The 20,948-nt window shown below is 55.3% G+C and overlaps 1 protein-coding gene across 9 annotated transcripts in view; it reads left to right on the top strand.

Annotated features, from left to right (window-relative positions):
- Nucleotides 1-5,576: 5,576 nt before the first annotated feature.
- SLC38A10 (solute carrier family 38 member 10) overlaps nucleotides 5,577-20,948 on the top strand; it is a 44,377-nt gene continuing 29,005 nt past the window's right edge. For all 9 annotated transcript variants that reach the window (XM_032615279.1, XM_032615280.1, XM_032615282.1 and 6 more), the window contains exons 1-8: nucleotides 5,577-5,974; nucleotides 8,410-8,527; nucleotides 14,077-14,122; nucleotides 14,930-15,023; nucleotides 15,227-15,370; nucleotides 16,297-16,421; nucleotides 19,151-19,253; nucleotides 20,282-20,464. In XM_032615279.1, the coding sequence (XP_032471170.1) occupies nucleotides 5,876-5,974; nucleotides 8,410-8,527; nucleotides 14,077-14,122; nucleotides 14,930-15,023; nucleotides 15,227-15,370; nucleotides 16,297-16,421; nucleotides 19,151-19,253; nucleotides 20,282-20,464 (912 nt within the window). In that variant the 5' untranslated portion in view covers nucleotides 5,577-5,875. The remainder of the gene's footprint in view (nucleotides 5,975-8,409; nucleotides 8,528-14,076; nucleotides 14,123-14,929; nucleotides 15,024-15,226; nucleotides 15,371-16,296; nucleotides 16,422-19,150; nucleotides 19,254-20,281; nucleotides 20,465-20,948) is intronic.

The following is a 20,948-nucleotide window of genomic DNA, read 5'->3' on the forward strand; positions in this document are numbered from 1 at the left end:
TGGGTACAATGCCATTGACAAGGACAGAGAGATGTTGTTAATAGGGAGAAGGACAGCATGGACACTGGTCAGGAAGCCACTTGGAGATGCTGATCACTATACACTTAGCCCAGGGTCAGCTCCCAGTGGGCACGGGCGATGCCCTGAGCGCTGACAACCTGGGCCAGGTGGCGTGTCCCACGGACCCTCTCCACCTGCAGGAATTAGGCAGGAGTTTCTGTGGTTCTCCAGGGTGAGCACTGCAAATTAGGTGGTGTTGTGAACTTGGCCCCATAGGAGGACATGGTTGGCTTGGGCAGCGAGGGGTGGCCAGGAAAAAGGAAGAGACAGGGCCAAGGTGGGGTTGCGGGGTGGCTGAGAAGGGCACCAGGGAACCATTGGCCAAGGAGGGGAAGGATGAACCTGTCAGACGGAGCAGGTGAGGCCGTGGCAGGGGCTATGTCTGCGGGAGGCCTGCTGTGTGGACACTGAGGGGCCTGAAACCCGGGCGTGTCCAGAATGGGCAGCATGGTCATGTGCGTGTCCTAGGGCTGCTGTAACGAAGTTCCAGAAACTGGGGTACTTAACAAATTCATTCTCTCCCAGTTCTGGGACCAGAAGTCTGATATCAGGGTGTCAGCACAGTCAGTTCTTTCTGAGGGAGAATCTGTTCCATGTCTCTCTTCCAGCTCCTGGTACTGCCGGCCATCCTTGGCGTTCCTTGGCTTGTAGATGAATCACGCCAATCTCTGCCTCTGTGTTCACAGGTGTTCTCTCTGTGTGGGTGCCTGTGTCCAAATTCCCCCTTTTTGTAAGGACACCAGTCATATTGGATTAGGGCCCCCCGCATATGCTGAGGGACTGGGGTTAGGAATGCACCCATGAATTTGGGTGTGGGGGGGTCACATCCACCTTAAACCTGCAGGGTAGGAAGGTGAGGGTGGAGATTGCAGCAACGGCCCCAGGCTTGGGAGGTCACAGGCCCTCATTCGTGGATGTTGGGGTTCTGGGACATTAGGAGGCAGCTCTGCTGATGGCAGTTTCTCAATTTCTTGTAGAAAACACCCCTTGGCCCTCTCCCTCCCCCACCAGGCATCCTGGGGTGGGTCTGTCCAGTGAGGTCCCTGGGGAGGGCCTGTGGGAGGGCATCTGGGCCAGGCTGTTGGCTGGGAGAAAATGTAGGTGCCTCTCCCCGGTACCCCATTCTGGCGTCCTGCCTTCCAGGAAAGGGAAGAGGAGGGCCTCCCTGGGTGACCCTTTGGGTCCCAGAGCCACCTGAGGAGGGGAGGCCTGGTCTACCCTTGGCCCAGCTGGCTACTGGTCTCCCTCAGGTCTGGGTCAGCTGGCCTGGCCCCTGGTGTGGACAGGGGCTGCTTGCCTCCTGGGCTTCTGACCTTCCCAGTCTCCAGAGATTTGGGACCTGCATGGGGGGCCCTGGAGGACTGGATGGTTAGTCTGTGGTTTTTCCAACAGAGGGTCTCATGGCTGCCCCTGCTCCAGACAGAGGCCCCTGGAGGCAGAGGGAACCAGTGTCAAGACCCCTGGAAGGCCCTGCCGGCCCCCAAGGCTCTCCCAGGCCCACTCAGCCCAGGTGCCCATGAGCAGCTCCTCTCCTGTCTTCCTCTCCCGGGCTGCTGGCCCCTAGCCCTCCTCCCAGAGCCCGAGCCAGCACCGGTCACCAACAGCTTGAGATCTGGGAAAAACACTTGGTCCGTGGCTTTAGGGGCTGGGGCCAAGGATGGACTCTCAAAACTGGGCCCACTCAGTGGGGGGCTAAGGGTGGCCCACCCAGCTCCCCCTTGTCAGCCCCAGCGAAGCTCCCTTGCACCTGGGCAGCTCCCCAGGCGTCTCCAACTTGGGCAGCCCCTGACAGAGGAGGAGGGGACATAATCATTATCCTCCTATCCTCCAGGCCACAGTGGGGCCAGCCCCTGCCTCCCCACCTCACATGCTCCCCTCTCCCAACACAAAGGGGCCTATGAAATGAACTGAGCAAACGTACTTTGGAAAACACCAGGGCCTCCCCTCTCCTCTCACACCTCATTAAGACCTGACCACCCCCACCCAGAAAACCAAGGTCACGGCCAAGTGTGTGTGGGGGGCCAGGGGGCGGGCGCGGCGGGGGCAGCAGTCAAGAGGTTCCCTGTGAATGCAGTTACTCCACGTGGTTCCAGCACTGCCCCTTCCTCTGAGGAGGAGGCCTGGGGGTAGGACGGGGTTGGTGGATTCCCCCAAGCATGTGATCTAATTGCACCCCGCCCAGCGGATGCTAAATGAAATCCATTCCTGTCTGCTGGACCTGTTGTCAGTTTTATGGCTCTGGGGTTATATAAACAGCGGGAGGAGAGTACAGGGAGTCAGGGCCAGGGGCCTACCAGGCCTGGGCTCCCTCTTCTTTCCCTCGGCCACCTCCCTGGGCTCAGGGCAGCCTCCAGGCTCTGCTCAGACACAGCCTGAAAGAGGGAGAACCCAACCAGAGAGGGGGATGGGAACTTGGATATCTGGACAGTTCAGCCACTGGGCTGGCATGAACATTTAACTCCTGCTTGCTGGGGTGATGAAAGCCCAGACCCCATGCCAGGGTCCCTGATGCTCAAGCCCCCCCAGGGCCCTTAGTATTCATTTCCAAGGGACCTTCCTGGCCCCCCATCATGCCTCTGGTTTAGAAGCTAGAGACACAGATGAAAAAGCAGAGGATTGCCGAAAAACAATGATGCTCTCCAGGAGAGAAGGGACCAGCCCTCACTGGGGCTTGTACCTGTGACCTCACAGAGAATCGCAGAGCAGGGTCATCAGCCCCATTTTACACCTGAAAACACTGAGGATTGATCCAGTGTCCCAGTAGCCAGGGCACAGCCAGCTCCATGGCCCTGGCTCTGCTTACCACCAGCTCCTGGGGCCCAGGCCACCTTCTCCAAGAGCCCTTCTCTGAAGCAGCCACAAATCTCATGTGGATTTAACCCAGGCTGGGTCCCTGCATTTCTCTGGTGAGGACTGAGGTGGGGGAGAGGGAGGGGAAGGGGAAGGAGGTGGTAGAGGGGCTCACCCTTGGTAAAGCAGGCACCACCTCTGGCCCCCCACCCCAGTGTGGGAGAAACAGGATCCTTCACCTCACTACAGACGTGCCAGGTGGGGTCAGCATGCCCCTCTGTTTGACGACCTAAGTCGCCAGCCTCCAGAGATGGGACCCTCATCCAGCCCCCTTCCCCTCCTTCCCCTGATGGTGCCCATGGCTGTCACCTCCAGCGACCAAATGGAAAGTTGCTGCCACTTCAGTGATGGGTGCCCCAGAACAGGCTCAGAGTGGTTCATTAACATGCCCAGGTCACAAAGTCTTTGTGCTCCAGAAAGCTCCCATGGAACAGTGGTGTCCTGTCAGCTCTGCTTATTGAACTCATGTGTCGGTATCGAGAATGGAGGGGGTGTAGGTTCAGAAATAGCTACAGCCCTGCCCTTCCCTGCTTTACACTTCAGTCCCTAAACCTTTAGGTGGTGCAGGGCGAGGTGAGTGACTGTGTCAGTGGGAATTGCAGGTGGGAGGCCACTCAGAACCAGAGTGGGATAGAGAGGGAGTCCGGGATGGGGGTGGGGCAGCCCAGGGGAGGGTATTGGAGCCCAAGTGAGGTGGGGGAGCATCAACTCGGGCGTTACAAGTATAGAAAGGGAGAATACCAAGATGAACGCTGTGGACCTGGACCCTCAGGGGTATTTGGCGATGTTGCTGTGAAAGTGTGGCTTTCAATATACTTAGATGGACGTTGGAAGAAACCTATATGTGAGTGTGGTACACACGTGTGTCTTCTAATTCTGTCCATTGAGGGACCAGGAGCAGTGGCATCCCAATGGCTGAGCACACACCCAGGGCCCAGATCTTGGTCTCTATGACTAGTCTCCCACTGGAAGGACCCAGGGCTCCTTGGAGAAATGATTGATTCTGGAAAAGTACAGGATGAGCTAGGAACATCTAATTGTGCAGGAAAGCAAGGAAGTGCTCAGAGAATGATGGGGACGCAGCACAGGACACAGGAGCCAGCTGAAGGGGCTGTCACCGTCCAAGTCTGGGAAATTTGAGCATCAGAATAACTAGTGATAGTAATGGATGATAACCCATTGAATACAATAGGAAACTAGGATGATAACCCATTGAATACAATAGGAAACCACAGTGATATCGATACATTAGTAGGTTGCAAGTTTGACAAGGAGCAGGACAGTTAGTTTCAAAGTACCTCCCCACAAACCACTCATTTTTTATAAAGGAGAAAGATGTCACTTTAACGTAACTATCTAATCAAGCAAGCAGAGAGAACATCACCAGTAATGGGACAAATCAAAATCATCCAGCACCTGATAGGATTCAGTGGAAACACAGCAGCACATCCATGATATTCCTGCCAAAGCAACGTAACTTGAATTTCATCATGGGTGTGGGTAGGCAGAATACTGGCTCCCCACAAAGATGTGCACCCCTTAATCCAGGGAACCTGTGAATATGTTACCTTACATGGCAAAAGGGACTTTGCAGCTGTGATTAAGGTTACAGACCTTGCGATGGGGAGATTATCCTGGATTATCCGGATGGACTCAATCTAATCACATGAATACTTAAAATTGGAAAACTTTTCCTGGCTGGGTCAGAGATGTGAAGCGAGAGGGAGTTGACCCCCTCACCCTGTTGCCAGATTTGAGGTTGGAGGAAGGGGGCCATGAGCCAGGGAATGCAGCCTCTAGAAACTGGGAACGGGCCTCAGTTTTCAGCTGGCAAGAAAACGGGGGCCGTGCTCCTACCACCTGAAGGAACTGAATACCGCCAGCCACCCAATGAGTAGGGAATGGAGTCTGAACGAGAGTTTCCAGAAAGGGGGCGACCTGCTCACATCTTGATTTCAGTCCGGTGAGATCCATTCTGGACTTCTGACCCCCAGAACGGTAAGAGCAGATTTGTGTTGGTTAAGCTGCTAGATTTGTGGTTACGACAGCAATGAAAAACGAATATAATGAGGAGACGTCAGACAAACTCCAATTGAGGGACACAGGGCTACTTACTAAGCACATTGAAAGAACGCAAAATTCGTAAGATCAACAGCTAATTAGAAAAATGGGCAAAAATGAATAAGCATTTCAAGAAGAAATGTGAATGGACAGTAAAAATATGAGTAGATGATTAACCTCATTTGTAATTAGGGAGAACAAATTAAAAACCACAGTGAGATTCCATTTTATTCACCATATTGGCCAAACTGATGATACCATATGTATGTGACAATGGAACTCGCAGGGTCGAGTTCCTTGTGCTCCAGGCCCGGAAAGACACGGCTCAGGATCCCAGGTCCACAGGAGGATTAGCGGGGTGCTGGGACAGGTGAGCGGCCGCCCGGCCCCGCCCCGCATGCCCTACCCTGCAGACCCAGCCCCCACCTCTCATTGGTTTGCGCCTCGTCAAGCCCCGCCCCCAGGCCTCGCCCTCCCGCCTTCCCCAGGCCCCGCCTCCGCAGGCTCCACCCAGGCCCGCCTCTCGTCTTGAGCGCCTTGCCCGAGCCCCGCCTCCTTGTCGTCACTTCCGGGAAGAGGAGCCCCCCCCCCCCCCCCCCCCCCCGCGGAAGGCGGAAGTGTGTGTGCCAGGGCGGCTGCGAAACCGGGCTGAGGTGTTCCTGGCTGGCACTCCGCGGCTGCTCTGGGTCTGGGCGTGGGGACACGAGGGTGGTCAGCGAGAGCCAGCGGGGAATGAAGCCATGAGGCGGCCGCGGGGTCTGGCGGGGTCTGGAGGTTGACTGCTCCCGCCGCCTTCCCGCGAGGCCGCCTTCTCCAGGCAGCCACCCGTCCCCCTCAGGGTCTCGCGCCCCGCCGTCGTCCCGGCGCCTTGGACTGGGGCTCCCGGGCCCCCAGCCCCCACGCTATGACTGCGGCCGCCGCCTCCAACTGGGGGCTGATCACGAACATAGTGAACAGCATAGTAGGTGTCAGTGTCCTCACCATGCCCTTCTGCTTCAAACAGGTGAGTCCAGTGGGCAGTGGTTGCCGCTCAAAAATGGAAAGTGACCACAGGATTCAGTGTTCTTTTTCTTTACTATTATTTTTTAAAACTCTGACCTGACTGCACTTGTATTCAGAAACACACAAGTCAAACCCCCAGGCCTTGGAACTAGATTGGGGTGTTGGTTACAAGGTGATTACTAAATTCTCCAGAGTGTACGCTTAAGATCTCTGCGTTTCACTGTATGCCAGTGTTACCTTGATTGAAAAAATCTGAAATGTTAAAAAATTGGTGTTATCCCAACATTAAATACTGCATGAAAGAAACTCACCATTTTTGAGGTGTGAATTCATTTGGCTTCTGTTTAATTCACAAATAGACAGGCATCTGGTACGTTAGAAAAGGGAGATTGATGGAATTATCAAATTGGGTAACCTCTTTCCTAAAAATGAACTTCTTAGCTTCCTGTGTGCCACGGTGGAGGTGCCGCTCCACCTGCCTCCTAGGGCAGGAGCTGTCCACTACCTGGGTTGCTTAAGGCTGGGGGAGGAGGAGTGGGACACCAGAGAAGAACAGGTGGCCAGCAAGGCTTCAAAGACCAGTCTTATGTGATGAAACCAAATAGGTGGAAAAAAATGAAAATAAGATGGACATTTTGGAACTGAAAATGGGCACCAGTCGTTTAATTTTAGATTAACACTTTGCATTTTTCATATTTATCATCTTTTGGATAAAACTAGCAAAAAGAAAGAAAATGCGTTTATGGTTCCCATGTGAGTGGTTGATCTGACTTGGTTGGTGAGCATGTTGGCAGGAGGACAGAGACTGCAGGCCTATGTGGAAGGCCACGCTGGCGGCTTCTAGAAGCCCTGGGGCAACATCTGTGTCTCGGTATGTGAATCCCAGCGTGAGCCGGCCACCTCTGTTTCTGGAAGGACTACATGTCCCAGCGTGCGTTGCGACTTGCCTGGCGCAGAACTGCATCCTGGGATGTGTAGTTGGCTGGTCCTGCGTCTGTAAATGCAGTGCTGTCATCCTTGATGCCTGTCTGCCAAGTGCCACCGTGGTAGGGCTCTGGTGATTCAGATTTGAGTATCTGCCATGTGCTGGGCACGAGGCCCCTGCCAGAGCATTTAAACGTGGGCCAGGCTGACTTGCCTGGGGAAGAGCTTAGAGGTGGGGGTCTGCATGCAAGCCAAGACCTGGAAGTGGTTTGCCCTGCCCCGAGGGCCTGGCTGAGTTAGGACACTCTCTCACTCATCTCTCAGCATCTTCTCCGTGAGAAGCAGTCAGCCAGAACACAATGTGAGGTCAACGGGCAATTTGGAGATGTGTGTTTTGATCTGCCAGCCAGGTCATTTAAAAAAAGTTTTGGTTTGCGTTTTTTGTTTGTTTGGTTTTAGTAATTTGGGTACTTTTCCAAAAGAATTAACATTTTATTGAAGTGTAACATGCATGCAGAAAAGTGGACACATTTCAGGTGTACTCTTGATGGATTTTCCTAACGCTAACAAACACATGTAGCCAGTTCCCAGCTTAAGGAGCACAGCATTGCCAGCATCCTCCAGCCCTGCCTTCTTACTGAGGGTCCCCCTCCTACCCCCAGTACCACAGGTCAGTGTTGCCAGATTTTAACTTTACGTGAATGGGTCATGTTGTAGGTACATTTCAATGTCTGGCTAGCGTTCCTCAATTTATCTGTTTTTTAACCTTTACTAGGCAGGCATGGTGTTTCCTATTTGGAGTGCTTTGGAACTTGTGCACAGGCTTTGACCCCGTGGACGCATTCTGTGGGGTGGTGACCTGCGTGCAGGAGAGCTGGGTCGTGGGCTGTGTGTGCGTTCCGCTCTGCTAGATGCTAGTAGGACAGTTGGTTGTTCCTTCAGTTTTTGGATTACAGATAAACCTGCTGTAAACATTGGCATGCAGGTTTGTGCATCAACACATGTTTTCATTTCTTTTGGGTAAATACCTAGGAGTGCAATTGCTGGTCAGATGGTGAGTGTCTGTTTAACTTATAAGAAAGGCGTAAATGTCATTTTTAATCTCTTCCTTCCAGAATGTGTTTATCACTCGTAGCTGTTGATCCAAGTGGCTGGAAGGTGGTTTGCTGTAGGCTGTCTGCAGGGAACTGGGGAGACTGGCAACCCCTTGCTGTTCCTTGAGACTCTGGGAGGGGCTGGGAAGGAACCAGTGTCCCTGGTGCTCTTTTGGGGTCATGCACAGGCTTTATGTCTTTGGACAGAGCCTGTGGCCACCACATCCAGGAAATTGTCCTTTTAATGCTAGGAACCGCTGCCCATAGGCACGGGAACTAAACAGAGCTGGGGCCTCGTGTCTAGGGGGCGGGGGCCGTGGGGAGGGCTGTTGGTCGTCGCACATGCTGTTCAGTGTGAGAGGTAAAGATGCCGGGTAGCTTTATTTTGTTAACATCTCTTTCTCTCCCAACCCTACAGTGTGGCATCGTCCTGGGGGCCCTGCTCTTGGTCTTCTGTTCTTGGATGACGCACCAGTCGTGCATGTTCCTGGTGAAAGCTGCCAGCTTGAGCAAGCGGAGGACCTACGCTGGCCTGGGTGAGTGCATCGCCTCCCCAGGGAGCGCTGGACCTTTCTCAGTCCCTTCCTAAGAAGTGCAGTGGTTTGGGCCTTATTCTTTTCTTTTTTTTTTTGGCCGTACATGCGGCACGTGGGATCTTAGTTCCCCGACCAAGGATTGAACCTGTGACCCTTGCATTGGAAGCGTGGAGTCTTAAACACTGGACCGCCAGGGAAGTCCCTGGGCCTTATTCTTTTAATTACTTTTCTTCCACTTTATTCTTTATTCCTTTGAACAGCAGTTTCTTATTTTAAAATTTAATGCAATTTAAAAAAAACTGTTAACATCAACACACATTTTAAAATTGACGTGATACTCATTCTCCTGTCTCCCCTTTATGCAAATCCACACAGAGAGCCCTCTCTCAGTTCAGGCAGCCTCAGCAGCCTCCGCTCCTGTGCCCAAGAGTCCCCAGAACCTTCCTTCCGAGCTGCCTGACTGGGATCTTGCTGCACATCCCCACTTTGAATGCCATGGGCACAGTGTCCTTGGGCTCGGGTTTGTAGCTGGGAGCAAGTCACCATCTCCTCGGTGCCGTCCTCTGTTTCCTGTTGTTGTTGGTTGCAATTTCGATTCCTCTAGATCTTTCTTGCTTCCTTTGATTTCAGCCGAGGCAGAGAAGGCTGTGCTTTCCGCCTCCTTTCAGTTTGACTATTTCCTGGGAAACTTGGCTCTGAGGGCAGGGTCCCTCACTCTCCTGCCCACCTCAGGGTGATGTGTGCAGGCTGCATTCTCTCCACTGCCTCGGAACTTTCAGCTCTGCACTCCATTCTGGGGATACATGGTGTGGGTGTTGAAATACCAATGCACGTGGTCTCAGGAGCCGGCCCTGAGCACTTCTAGGGAAAATTCCTGTCCTCTGGCTGGAAGTCCCTGACCCTCCAGCTAGTGTGTGGCCAGGATGCTGCGTCCGCTCGTGGAGGGCCTGGTTGGGCCCTCAGCTCACAGCTCTCACGGCAGAGAGGAGGTAGCAAGAGGAAATGGTGTGCAGAGTTCCAGGGGCCAAACAAAATAAAAACATCTGCAGGCCCCACATGTGGGCTTTTGGCAGCGTGACCTCTGGTTTCCTTCCAGTCTGCCTACTTTGCATTGGCCTGGGGGTACTTACATTTGTTCCGACCTCAAAACTGAAGGGCTGCTTCCTTCTCTCTCCGTTCTGATGAGAATGGTGATGTCAGACCTTTTCTTTTCTTTAAGTATTTTTTTTTAAGTATTCAATTAATTTATTTATTTTTGGCCGTATTGGGTCTTTGTTGTTGTGTGCAGGCTCTTCTCTAGTTGCAGCGAACAGGGGCTACTCTTCGTTGCAGTGCGTGGGCTTCTCACCGCGGTGGCTTCTCTTGTTGCAGAGCACAGGCTCTAGGCGTGCGGGCTTCAGTAGTTGTGGCATGTGGGCTCAGTAGTTGTGGCTCATGGACTCTAGAGCACAGGCTCAGTAGTTGTGGCGCATGGGCTTAGTTGTTCCGTGGCATGTGGAATCTTCCCGGACCAGGGTTCGAACCCGTGTCCCCTGCATTGGCAGGCACATTCTTAACCACTGTGCCACCAGGGAAGTCCCTGTCAGACTCTTATATTGCTATTGGAGTCATTTGGGGAAGTGAAATTTATCAGCTAAATTTGTGCCCTGCCCCACCCTACACATGAGACCAAATTCTACTTGGGATTAAATGTGCTCCTGGGAAGGTTCCTTCCTCCGTCTGTGGGGCCATGGCCTTTAGGGTGACTCTTTCTCCCCACTGAGGGTTCCTGTAGCAGACATCCCACGCAGTGCTTGGCTGTGCCCTGAAAGAGGATGGGTGACCCTGGCCTGGGGAGGCCGTGGTTTTTGACAGCTGCCTGTCTGAGTATTCTTAGAAAGTCCCTGAGAAGGCAAACTGGTTTGGCTAGTTGTGAAAGATTGAAGAAAACTACCCACGGACACCCTTCTGCATGGCTGGCTGGGGCTGCTACCTTTAACTGCTTGTGGTGACTGCAGCCCAATTCTAACTGCTAGAAGCAAAAAGGATCAGAAACCACCAGTGGTCTCTGGTTATGTCTTTGGTACCAAACAAGATGGCTCAGTTGTGTGAACTCCCACAGTCCCCCAGGCTCAACCTGCAGCATGAGCTGCCCTTCATCTTGGCTCTGTCTTGGCATAGTCTCAGAAATGGACAGGCCCCACCGCTTGGAAAGGAGCCCTAGACAGGAAGAGATGGGAATCTCTCGGACCCTGTGGGCCAGCAACCCTCCCACACTTCCTGAGCCATCTCCTGCTGCCTGTAGGCCTTTCTCTTGTCCTCTGCCTTCTCCTGGCCCAGAGCTTGCGCTGCAGCCAGAGAAGGTGGCCCAGGAGGAGAGCGCTCACTGCGTCCTCGTGCCGCAGGCCCAGGGAAATACAGTCTCTGTCAACAGAGCCCCCAACACATGTTGTCTGCTGGGCCCATGGGCATCAGGCAGGTGGGGGTCAAGGAGATGGACAGACCTGGAGACAGACATGGTGCGGATTTCCTAGAAAGGCTGTCGCAGCTTGAAGAAATAACTTTTTTAAACTGTCCGCGCTCCGAGGAACGGGTCGGTGGTTTTCTAGCGTTTCGAGTTTGCGATATTTCTGTTTGGTCCCTCCCTGGAAATAACCATAGCTCTGCTCACTCCTCTCTGGCCAGTGCGTAGGCCTCGCTGGAGAATGAACTTTGCCAGTTTGGGGAAGTAAACACTGGTGGATTTTTTATTGGTGTTTTGTGTGTGTTTTTGTGGTGTCTTGTTTGCTGCTTATGGGCTGGTCCACTTCTTACCTGCTCCTCCTTTGCCCTGCATGGCCTACATTTGAGTGGACTTTTCAAACTCCATTTTCAGAAGATATACAGCTATGTCAGATAGTCAACTGCCCCTAGAAGTCGTGGCCCCCTCGAGGCCACTCTGACCCGGGCCCTGCCTGAGGAGGGTGGCCGGGCCTCGCAGCCAACTCGGAGTGCTCAGTTGTGCGCAGCAGATGCTCTGGCACCATGTCTGTGGTCCTGTCATCCGCCCGCCTGGGTTTCCGTGGCCCTGGTCAGCCTGCTGCCCGCTCATGGGTTGGGTGGGGCCTGCAGAGGACCTGTCCCTCCCTGCCTGTCTGCGGTTGCGTGACCTGTACCTGTGGATACTTGGCTTGGGAAATGAGGGTCGTAAAACCAACCTTTCTAACACCCAGGATTCTCTGCACCCCCTACCCCTCATTTATCCAGCAAATGCTCATCACACCCTGGCGGATGGCAGTGGGGAGTCAGCTGCCATCCAAGGCCTGGCTCTGGGGAGGGCTGGGTTGATTGAGGTCATCACCCTCGGCTTGAACAGCACGATTTGGTGCGTGCTTCCCCGCTCTGCCTGCGGGGCAGGAGGCTTTGGACTGTGGGTGGTGAGTATGGGAGTGGGGCTGGGGTCCCACACTCAACGAGGCGGGCTAAGAGTCAGTTCTGTGTGCACAGCGGCCATGGAGCCGTGAGCGAGGCCATGGCCCCAGGAGGACGAGCTGAGCCAGCGTCTCCAGGGAGACTGGAGAGCCCCTCCTGACACCAGTCCTGGCTCCGCACCTGGTGGGAGTGCCGGCTCCTGGCCCCTGTGAGGCCTGGCCCGTGAGCCGCAGCGAGCCTATCACAGATGGAGAGGGAAGGCCCGACCCAGGAGCGTGGGGAAGGGATGCACCTTCTCAGAGACCACCCCGCACACTCCTCCCAGCCTCTCGGGGCAAGTCTGGTGCTGTGGTTCCGGCCCAGAGGGGCAGGAGGGCAGTCCCCGGCTTGCCAGGCAAGAGGCTGAGGGCCGGGGGGCTGCCAGGTATTTGTATCTGTGACTCGGGATTAGAGGTTACTGAGGGATGGACACTTGAAATGGTGGGAGGGGTGTGTGGGGGGCTGGCCCAGGTGAGGAAAGGGTGAGAACGGGGCTGGAACCACAGGCCATCTCAGCACAAGCAGCAACTTGGGGGCAGCCCCGTGAGGGTGTCATTCTAGGAACCAGTCGAGTCTTTCTGGGTGAAGAGGTGCCACCTCCCGACTTGACCTCTGGCTTCCTGGAGCAACATTAGCTTCCTCTGTCCAGAATGCAGGTGTGTTCTGGAACTTTCTGTGGCAGGGTGCTCTGAGCATTTGGAATACGCTGAGATGCTCAGCTTCTTTTTGGAGAAGGAAAAGGAATGGGATGGCTGGGCCCTAGGCACCTTCACATTTGGGGCACCGGGCTCTGTGTCTTAGATGACCCTGAGGTGCGAGTGTCTGTGCAGTAGTCAGACAAGCTGGGAGGCTGAAGTGACCTCCCCAGCAGAGTGGCCCCCTTTGCTTCTCAAGGCCACCTGCCCTGTGGCTGTGTAGCCCGGGTCAGGTGCCACGCTCACTTGCTTTTGGCAGTGTCATGCCTTTTCCTAAGTAATTTGAAAGTAACAAGCATCTTTGGACTCATTCATATCAGTCGGCCTTCATGTTCCCTACTTTCCCAGTCTCCTGGGCGGCCCTGGCGCTGTGTGAGGGAGGGACAGGGGCAGGAAGCTGGGGCTGTGCTGTCACATGCACCCCCTTCTGGTTGCTCCTGGGAGACCAGAGCTTCTCCCTGCCCTCGTCCTGCTGGACTGTGGGGATGGGACACAGGGGTTCCCGGCCACTGTTAGGTCCTGGGAGGGACCTGCTGAGTCAGCTCTTAATCTCGCCTCCGCTAGAAGCAGGTCCACTGTCAGGAAGGAAGGGCAGAGGGGCTCCTCTCCGCTGTAGGACGCGCTGTTCACCAGCAGGGCAAGTGGGGGCAGGCCCGAATGCACTTGTCCCCTCCTGTCCCAAAGTACCACATCTGAGATTTTCTTCTGAAATCACAGAGGAGACATAGCGGCCCTTAGCCAGGTCCCCTTGGTGTGGCTGTGAAAACCAGATGTGCTGGGGCTAGGCTGAAAGCCCTCCTGGGCACCCCCTACCCCTGTGTAGCTTCTGCCCCAGGCAGGCCTCTTTCAGCTTCCTTCACAGCTGCCCGGCTTGCCCAGAGATAAACTATTACTTCGCTGGGATGGTTTTTCTTGTCTTTTTTTCTTTCCTTTTCTTTTCTCTCCTTTTTTTTTGTGTGTGTGAGAAAACCAACCCACACTGGCTTTGTTCTTATTTGCTGTGATTCTTGTTTGTTGAAGGTAGATCTGAAAAAGAGCATGGGACCAAGATTTTAAAATACCCCCTTTAGGGCTTCCCTGGTGGCGCAGTGGTTGAGAGTCCGCCTGCTGATGCCAGGGCACGGGTTCGTGCCCCGGTCTGGGAAGATCCCACATGCCGTGGAGCGGCTGTGCCCGTGAGCCATGGCCGCTGAGCCTGCGCGTCCGGAGCCTGTGCTCCGCAACGGGAGAGGCCACAACAGTGAGAGGCCCGCGTACCGCAAAATAAAATAAAATAAAATATCCCCTTTACATCCATGGAACTCCAGACCTGCAGGTTTTTGTCAAATTGCCTTTCACAGCTTTTATTAGTAACATTTTTACTGATGTGCTTCTCCCACTGTTGGACTGAGCTGTTCATTTTCTCCCCCACCCTCCGCCCACTAGCGTTGCACGCCTACGGAAAAGCAGGGAAGATGCTGGTGGAGACCAGGTAGGTGGTGCCATTCTGTTGGGGTAATTCTCTCTGTTCTTCACCTGTGGCCAAAGAGAAACTGGAGAATTGTTACACAATGAGCCGTATGTTTTAGATGCGGATTGGTTCATAGCTTAAAATATTTCTCTGAAGTGTTACTTACTAAATAGCTGAAAGTTCAGTTTATTGTACCCTTAAAATGATTAGTGTCGAGGCTGAAAGCCGTATTTAAGTCTTAATAAGAAAAATATAAAAATGGAAAACCCAGGGAACATAGCGAGGGGGCGCTCCCACGGCTGCACTTCATCTCTTGGTTCTGTTCCTGAAGCTCATACGCACCCCCCACCCCGCCCCCTGCCCCGGACACTGTTGCATAAAGGTGGCATTAAACTCATATTCTCCCTTTGGAGTAAAATTTTATGAGATGAAAAAATGGTTGGGAAATTGCACTTTTAGGCTTCTAAATTAGGGAATTGGAAACTGAAAAGGATAACCTTTTCTAAAGCAGTCGATTGTTCTTTTAACTTGTCTAACATCACAGTGCATTTCTGTAGCACCTGAAAGAACTTTTAGAACCTCCTGTGGAGAGAAAAATGTAATGCCACATAAAGAAGAGTTCAGTGTTACTCAATATTCATTCTGAGTAAAATAGCAAACTCCACAGCCAAACCCTGTAAACCGCTGAATGTTGATACCACGTCTCCCATTCAGCCCCTCCCTTGGGTTGCTGCGTGTCAGCGGCCACCCAGCGGGGATGGGGGCACGTCTGGGGCTCCCCGGGACCCTGGTGCTCAGCTCTCAAGCCCGCGCCTGCCTTCCTTGCAGCATGATTGGGCTGATGCTGGGAACCTGCATCGCCTTCTATGTTGTGATTGGCGACTTGGGGTCCAACTTCTTTGCTCGGCTGTTTGGGTTTCAGGTAAGGACATCTGCACGTGCGTTGGAAGGCTTGTGGCCGCTTGCGTGGCAGCCCAGGGACACTCCTTAAGTCCACATCTCTGACGGGTAGTGGGAGGGGGGCCGAGACCAGCATGCTGTGTGGTGAAGGGCCTTGGGTCAGTTCCGGGGCTCCGGGTGGGAACCCCGGGGACTAACTGGGGCGATGCCTGGCGCTCCCTGCAGGTCACGGGCGCCTCGCGCATGCTCCTGCTCTTTGCGGTGTCCCTGTGCGTCGTGCTGCCGCTCAGCCTGCAGAGGAACGTGATGGCCTCCGTCCAGTCCTTCAGCGCCATGGCCCTCATCTTCTACGCCGTGTTCGTGTGCGTGGTGAGTGCTGGGCTGCCAGCCGCCTTCCAAGGATGACAGGACGGTGATGCAGAATCGTCCACAGGGGCGTGGTGGATAGACAGGGCCGGCAGGGGAGGGGAGGCCTCCAGGGCAGGGAGTGAAAGTGTGATGCTCCTCAGTTCACGAAAGACCTTTCACGTGGGGTTTGTGGCCAGGAGTCAGGAGGCCAGCCTTTTGTCACAAGGGGGCGAGCAGCTGTTTTCCAGTGAGTGTTTATCACAGGCTGGGGGTGGGATACAGCGTGGAGTTGGCGCTCAGGGTGCCCCTTTCCTCCCAAGCCCGGGAGGCCCTCAGTGGGAGCCCCTGGGCCTGAGCCCCTGATCAGACCTGCGGGAGCAGAACGTGAGAATCTGTGCAGTGGGCTTTCCTTAGAAGACCGAGCACCCGGCGGTGTTCCCAGCGTCCCTTGGCTGTGAGGGCCAGCCCAGTGACCATTCCCCTCCTTTCCAGACAGCCCTGTCCTTGATGGGTTTGTCTTTTTTTTTTTTTTTTTTTGATGGGTTTGTCTTTTAAATCATGTCCGTGCAGGACTGGCAAGGACCTGCCAGGTTGGGGGACTGTCCTGTCCCGGAGGCGACTGGGGCCCACCAAGTGGGCCTCGTTGCTTACTGTCTGCGCTAAGCAGCCCTGGACAGGCAGCTGCCCCCGATGTCAGGAGGCCCTGCAGCATGCGCTTCTCTGGGCAGCACCCGGCCAGCTTGCAGCACAGCAGAGGGCAGCGGCCCTGGGACCATGCACCACCCCCGGCCCCTCCAGCTGGTGGCACCAGGTGGCACTGTGCCAGAGGCTGCAGGCTGTCTCTTTCCCACTGTGGTGCAGGCAGCATCCATTCTTTGCCTGGCCCTGGCCCGAGTCCCACCTGTGTCTGCTGTCTGGTGCCAAGCTCCGCTTTCTTCTCCTCACAGATCATGCTCTCCTCCCTCAAGCACGGCCTCTTTGGTGGGCAGTGGCTGCGGCAAGTCAGCTACATCCGCTGGGAGGGTGTCTTCCGCTGCATCCCCATCTTTGGCATGTCCTTTGCCTGCCAGTCGTAAGTACTGCCTGCTCCCAGGGCCCCGGGTGTGAGTGTGTTATGAGGTGGGGCTATGCTCCTGGGAGAGGGAAGCACTGTTTCGTTCAGTGGTTGATCCAGGCCACGAGGGGTAATGTGTTCTTCACCGTGGCCTTCCTGCTTTGGGTTCAGGGTGGGAGTTAGATGTTTAGTGAGGGAGAAATCGACTTTATTCTCAAGATGTGTTGCCGGCACGTTGGTGAGAGCGCCGAGTTTGCCAAATCCCCCACGAGTAGAGTTGGCTGTGGGGAACACAGAACAGCCCCAAACCATCTGACTCACAGAGTCCCGAGCATTTTGCCAGAATTTAGCTGTTCGTGTGAGAATATTTAAGAGGAAATTGCACAAACATTGACTTCAGACTGCCGCTGGGATGCTTTCAGAGGCCTGTGTGTGTATGTGCGCGTGCATGTGAGCAGGCGTGCGCTCTCTGGCACGCAGGGCTTTGTAAATGCAGAGCAGCTATTTCCTTAATTCCAGTAGCCTTATCTTCTCTACCAAATGACAGGAGCCTGTGATTCATGCCCAGTCAGGTGGTAACCCGCTCAAAAGAGAGGCATAAATCCGGCGGGGATAGGAAGGGACCATCGGTGGCGGGGGGCTGGCAGAGCAGCCCCCCACAACTCTACGGGCATCAACTGTGCCAGTCGTAAACTAATGTGACAGATGAGACTGTTCAGACTGCTGTGTTTACACCCACACGCGAGATCCAAATCGTGGTTTCCCACTTCTCGTCTCTCTTGGCAGCTTGGTTTCCACCAGAACACTCTCCACTCTTGCTGTTTAATGTCCCCGTTACAATCAGTGACAGAAGTTACATCCTTTTGCCATGTACCTAGTTACCGGTTGTCCTTTTTGTCTGAGTTTGCTTCTTTGAAAATAAACCCTGGTCGGGCTTTTGGTGGTGGCTGCTCTGTAGTCAGGCACGTCTGCTGGGTTTGGTTCTCAGGTGGAGTTACGGGTTCCGGAGGGGTTGTGAGCACATGTCCCGTCTGCTGCTCATGGAGGGCATGGGGCCTGCAGAGGCACTCACGTTCCCTAGGGAGCGGTGCTGAGGGGTCCAGAGCCGGGGGCATCCAAGGGCAGAGACGGCTCTTCCCTCCCCTGCAAGTCTGCCCCAGAGCACGTGTGGGGCGGGGGCCCTGCTGCTCTTGCCGGGTGACCACGGGCCCGGCTGTGTGGCTGGTCTCCCCGTCCTGGACGGGCCGGGCCTCCGCTGTGCCCTCACTGTGTGGCCCTTTCTGGTCCGACTTCGCAGTAAATGAGTACGTGGTGGTGCAGGACCGCTTGGCCCTGCGGCCCAGAGAAGCGCGGAGAGAGCACTGAGCACGTGGAGGCCCAGGCTGTGCAGGGAGACAGGCGGACTCCTCTGACTCAGGTAAACTGAGTCACAGGGCTGCTCAGCGAGGTGGGCAAGTGCTCTGTGGGTGCTGGGTTGGCCCACCACAGGGGTCTGGCTGCCACCATCAGGGGTCCTTGGGACCCAGGCAGGATGGGAGCAAGGCGGGGACCGTGGTCGTTCCACACGCATCCATCCCCACTTTCAGGGCACAGCCCCCTCCCCTCAGTGTCAGCGGCTCTTGGGCAGGGACTTCTCCCTGTGTGTGCTGGGGGCTGGGGTGAGACGCTCTTGTCCCGAGATCTGGTGCTGGGGCTCCCTGGCATGGACCCCACTCTGATCCAAGGAGCTGGTCAGCACCCAGATGATGGTGCCAGTTCCCCTGCAGGTCCTCTGCCGCCTCCCTGGGCTGCATGGGCGTGTGGCCACCCGCTGCCCTCCGCCGGGCCGAGGTGAGGACAGCTGTCTGCTGTGACCCCTGCCCACTGGGGGTAGCTGATGGGATGGTGTGCAGGGCCGGGGGACGGTGCCAGCTTCTGCCGGCCAGTCCTCCCCCATCCTCATCCTTGTCGTTTGCTGTTAATAACGTTAGCGGGTCCTCTTTGTTCTCCTTTCACTTTTTTTTAAGGCGGTTTTGGGATTTGGCTCCACTGACTATTGTGGTTTCATTTATGTCCTGACGCGCCCCCTCCCGGCCTCCCGCGTGGCGTGACCGCTGGCCCCGTCTCCCTTGGTGCTGAGCCTCAGCCTTCAGCATAGCGTCACCCTGCTTTCTCCTCTCAGGGCTGCACAGGAGACCCCCGTCCCCCCCCCCCCCGCCCCTTCCTGTTTGCCTCCGTGGGGCCCACGTCTCGCAGGTGCAGGGTCCCTGCCTGCTGTTTGCAGAGAGCCTGCATGGACGCATCCCTCCCAGGCCTGGCGGCACTGCCCTGCTGGCTGTGGGCCGTGGGACTGAAGCCACTCTTCCCATCGCAGAGCTGGGTCCACGCCGGCTCTGAGCCCCTCGCTGAGGCGCTGAGATGGGCAGGCAGCCCGGCTTGTTTGTTTAACTTTCCATTCTTTTGCCAGCGATGCTCTGAACCGCTTCCTGCTTCCCCTGTAAACACGGGGTGCTTCAGCCCAGCCCGGAGCGGTCACGCTCCTGCTGCAGTGGAACAAACGGCCTTTCATCCTGTGGCACTTCTGAAATGTTTACAGAGATCACGTTCAGGGAGGGCTCTGAGTACTGTCTGTAGTATTGTGAGAGCTCGGCCTCGGCTCCAGTGGTGGCCAGCGTGGTGGGAAGGCAGGTGTTGGAGACTCGGCTGGGGCTCCGGGGGAGGTGTCTGTCTCTGGAATCGGCTCCGTGAAGTCGCTCGTTTCTATACAGCCAGGTCCTGCCCACCTATGACAGCCTGGATGAGCCATCAGTGAAAGCCATGAGCTCCATCTTCGCCTCCTCCCTCAATGTGGTCACCACCTTCTATGTCATGGTAGGAACCCTTTCACACCCCACCCCCTTGCACAGTTCCTCCAGTCCCCCAGCGCAGGCCTGCCCTCTCTCCTTCCCATCCCAATGCCCGCTCAGCTCCAGGGCCACCTGTGAGCCTGCTCCCCAGGTGGTGGTGTTGTCCCCATCCCGGGAGGAGCGTGGGTGCCTCAGCGCAGGGCCTGGAGCCTCCCCAAGAGCTCTACTGATGTGCTGTAGGAAGATGGTCCATCAGTGAGAAGTGGGAGACAGTGAAATAGCAGAGAAAGGATATCACAGGTTCCAGCCCACAGATGCAGATACAGTTCATGTTTGGGGAGATTTTCCCTCCAGTCTTCTTAATTCTCCTCTTCGTTGTTGTTTTTTTTTTCCCCGGTACGCGGGCCTCCCACTGCTGTGGGCTCTCCCGTTGCGGAGCACAGGCTCCGGACGCGCAGGCTCAGCGGCCATGGCTCACAGGCCCAGCCGCTCCACGGCGTGTGGGATCCTCCCGGACCGGGGCACGAACCCGTGTCCCCTGCATCGGCAGGCGGACTCTCAACCACTGCGCCACCAGGGGAGCCCCTTCGTTGTTTTTTTACATGGCAAATAGAGATATAAATTCACTGAGAGTCTGGCTTGTTTCCCTGAACTTTGTGGTTCCACCGTGCTTGTTGGTTTTTACAAATGGTCCGTCAGATTGTTGTCCACGCTGAGCCTGAGTTCGTGGGGACCTTGATTTACCCCGTGGTTTGGGTTTTGAGCCAGATTAAGTCCAGCCCCTCTGCGGGGCTCATGGGGCATTCCGATGCTCCCTTTCCATGCAGGCAGCTCCCTTCTCTTGGTGCCCTGTTGTCCAAGTGGGGAGAAGCCACATCGGACTCTCACCTTTAGACCTGCAGCCTCTGCTTGTCAAGGAGGTTGTTTACGAGCCAGGAGCTGGGGGGGCCTTGGTCTTGCTGCAGCTGCTCGTGATGAGGCTCACGGCTGTTCCGGGGAGGGTGTGCCCCTCTCACCACATGCCCCCTCCATCCCTCTGTCGTCCCCCTGCAGGTGGGCTTCTTCGGCTACGTGAGCTTCACCGAGGCCACCGCGGGCAACGTGCTCATGCATTTCCCTTCCAACCTGGTGACCGAGATGATCCGTGTGGGCTTCATGATGTCCGTGGCCGTAGGCTTCCCCATGATGATCCTGCCCTGCAGACAGGCCTTGAACACGCTGCTTTTCGAGCAGCAGGTAAGGTGTTCAGGGCCCCTTGGACGGCGTTCTGCCCGAAATTGTCTCTGTCCTGGTCTCAGTTATGTTGTCCTCAAGTGGCTTTTGCTAGTTCTTTATTTTCCTGGGTGGTAGTAGGAAGAGTTTTTCCTAGTTAAAAATTAAAAACTCCAATTAAAATGAAATCTTTTAATAGGGATCTTTTTTTTTAACCAACTTTGGAGAACAGAGCCCCAGATCAATCGGGTCGATCCCAGCAGGAGATGTGGAGTCAGGCCCAGTGTCCAAGCAGGTTAGGCTCGTGTCCTGTAACTTCCCTGCTGTCCCCCACATCGGAGAAGTAGCAGGAAATCAGGGGCTTGCTTCAGCACAACCCTGTGGGAGAGGAGTGGTTGGGAACTCAGAAGAGCTGGTTTAACCGACAGGAGCTGATAATGGCTGGCCGGGTGGGCAGATGAACGCTGGGCTCAGGCCACCATTCTCTTTACATTTGTGTAAGGGAAAG

Source organism: Phocoena sinus, chromosome 20 (assembly GCF_008692025.1).
Source record: "Phocoena sinus isolate mPhoSin1 chromosome 20, mPhoSin1.pri, whole genome shotgun sequence".
Classification (NCBI taxonomy): Eukaryota; Metazoa; Chordata; class Mammalia; order Artiodactyla; family Phocoenidae; genus Phocoena; species Phocoena sinus.